The sequence below is a fragment of the Morchella importuna genome (genome assembly GCF_003444635.1).
Source record: "Morchella importuna strain M04M26 chromosome Unknown Morimp01GS008, whole genome shotgun sequence".
Classification (NCBI taxonomy): Eukaryota; Fungi; Ascomycota; class Pezizomycetes; order Pezizales; family Morchellaceae; genus Morchella; species Morchella importuna.
In genome coordinates this window covers 550,995-553,688 of record NW_025763405.1, presented here as the reverse complement: position 1 = coordinate 553,688, position 2,694 = coordinate 550,995, and the positions used below count along the sequence as shown (strand labels likewise).

At 46.5% G+C, this 2,694-nt stretch overlaps 1 protein-coding gene across 1 annotated transcript; it reads right to left on the bottom strand.

The window, feature by feature from the left end:
* Positions 1–1,471: 1,471 nt before the first annotated feature.
* On the bottom strand, positions 1,472–2,389 carry LAJ45_03664 (uncharacterized protein; the record flags this gene model as incomplete). Its single annotated transcript, XM_046113249.1, has 1 exon — positions 1,472–2,389. One exon carries the CDS (start codon positions 2,387–2,389, stop codon positions 1,472–1,474), a length of 918 nt encoding a protein of 305 aa, XP_045973542.1.
* Between the last annotated feature and the right edge of the window lie 305 nt (positions 2,390–2,694).

Below are 2,694 nucleotides of genomic sequence, written 5' to 3'. Positions count from 1 at the left end.
TCGGACTGCCTGAGGCAGATATACCGAATTACGTTACCATGTAGGAAACATGGGGTAGGAAACGCTATTTCCGTTATTCTTAGGCGTTCTTTAGTTAGGATTGAGGGTTCAGTTTAGTTGAGCGGTCCGCGGCGTATGGACGGTGGTGTTTGGATGCCTTCTGAAATTATCCTTGTTTTTGCGTCTTAATAATATACAAGATTTATAAAATGGATTTATAAATTCAACTACTTCATCACGTTCTATGACAGATCTTGTTCCAGTGACTAATAGTGCGCGGGTTATTGTGCTTCAATCTGCTGCAAAACACATATGAACTCTGCATTTCGATCGGTGTCCGAGGAAACAAACTTGAAATCACGTTTTGAGAGCTATTTGTCAGACAATTGAGGGTCTCTAACTGTCTCGTACCCAGCCAAACCCCTTGGCACCAATGTTCGTACCTCTCGCAGCTTCTTCTTAGTTAGTCTGGAACTAAACTACCCCCATATGACAATGCCAACAGTAAATTATTGAACCCCTCTCCAGCCTATGTCTTAAAAAATGTAGGCATTTCAGTGATCAGAAAGTGTGTATCAAAATATGTTTCTGGAATACCATGCCCTTTCTCACTTCTCATGTCAGAGTTGAAATTGTCTGCCCGGATGCCTTTTGGTGCCTTTTCTCGAATTCAGATCTCAATCGCATATTTACCAAAAATACAAAATAATTCACCGGGAAAAGACAGAAACTCCATCTAAATACTCTCTTACTACTAATTTCAACCCGGAAAATATTATCTTAGTCCAAACTATGTGTTTTTAAATTGTGGTTTTTAAAGAACCCCCGGAATTACATTTATGTATTCACATGTTGACACAGCGGAACCGCAACAAACAACCCAAATCACCCATATCCCTACCCAAATCTCACCCACATAATTAGTATCCCTTATAAACCAGACTATCTATGATGGAAGTGCATACCCGATGATTGACCAATGAGCACACCTGATTATTGGCCAATCAGAGTCATAGAAAGTCTAGGCACGAGACAGGGTCCCTATAAAACTCACCCAATCCAATAACCATCACCCAAAATAAAATGGCCTTGTTATCCCTGTTGCGTTTCCTTGGGGTTGCCTCATGAGGTAATTAGGTTTTTGTCGTTCAAGTGGTCGGGAGTTCGAATCGCCATAGATGCTCACTTAACGTTATTGGTACTGTGTTACCAGGGTTAGGGTTAGGGCTATGTATTCGCTTCCAAACAACGTCAAATAGGAAAAGCGCCCGTCACTGATACCAGCAAAGCCGAATCCACCGACGATAAACGTAATGTTTTAGTAAGTTTCACTAACAAAATCTAGATACGCAAGGCTACGAACAATGTCTCTCGCCTCCTCCGCCGACCATACATACCACTTCCACCAAACACCATGATCCCCAGACACAAGCTGTCCTAAATCTCTTCGGTAACCGTTCCCCCATACTAGCTAATCTCTCATACTTTTAGTTTTAGATATCTGCTCCCCTCGATATTGCTCGCCTCCACACGCCTGCAGTGCAACGGCCAGCATCAGAATCGCCTCCGCCACAGAGATCTCCTCCGCCGTATGGCGACCATCGACGAGTAGTTCAGCCTCAGCTGCCCGAGCACCAGGTGAGTGCGCGCCTCCCGCACGCTTAATATCGATATCTTCCTTCTTGACTTCGGGTTCCCCCCGCGGCGTACCCCGGGTGCTAGGCGGGGCGGGCGGCATGGACTCTGTCATTTCCGCGTAATTCTCACGTTTTCTTCGGACAGGTTCCTCTTGGACCTTCACACTGTTCTTCGGTGTGGTTGATGGGGCGGGCAACATACCCTGGAGTGATTCCATACTCAACTCTCGTTCAATACTGAGACGTTCCTCCTTTACAGCCCTAGCTTCCACATTCTCGTCCGTTGCGGCTGAATTGGTGGGCGTGGAGAACGGCATCGGTTTCCGCCTCTCTGCAAGCCAGAGGATTGGAGTCGCAGCGCGTGGTGTAGAGTTTGTTCTCATCTGCGGGGAGTCTTGTATACTGGGGGTGGGCCTACCTGCGTTTTCGAGAGCTTGGTCTCCTACTCGGAGGTCACCTATCGCGGTGTTTCTATTAATCCGCGAGCTTGCCCAAAGAGGTCTGCATTCCTGAGTTTCATTCGGTGGTGTACAAGAATTGGCGTCCCTGTATGTTCCTCTCACTCTCTTCCGCGGCGGATGGTAAGTCGCGTCTTTGCTCTCTTCATCTTCTCTACTGCTTGACCGTGTTGGGGATGATTTTGGTGCTGGTACGCCAGTATTGTCCGCATTGTTATCGGTGGACGAACAGAAGCAGGCGCCTTGAGCCCAGTTACAGGCAGGCGGGCGTACCGTGATTGAGTCGTATTCCATTATTCGAGATTTCACTGTTGTCTTCGCAGTGGTTGGGCACAGGGTACAGGTTCCTCTATACTATAGGTTAGCTATGAAAGTCTTAGAATACCAACGAATCGGAATATTTTGCTTGGTAGATCAATGCCTACTGAGTCCTGCAGAGATAAAGTTTTCGGGTGGGTAAGCATCTTTTCTATAGTTAATTCCAGTCACCCACTGACCTTGCTAATTCAAATCAACAGGCATGCAAAACCCCGTTATTTCATAAGCTATGGTTGTTTCAACACCAATGTGGTCGGGCCCATTGCCTCATTTGATGCACC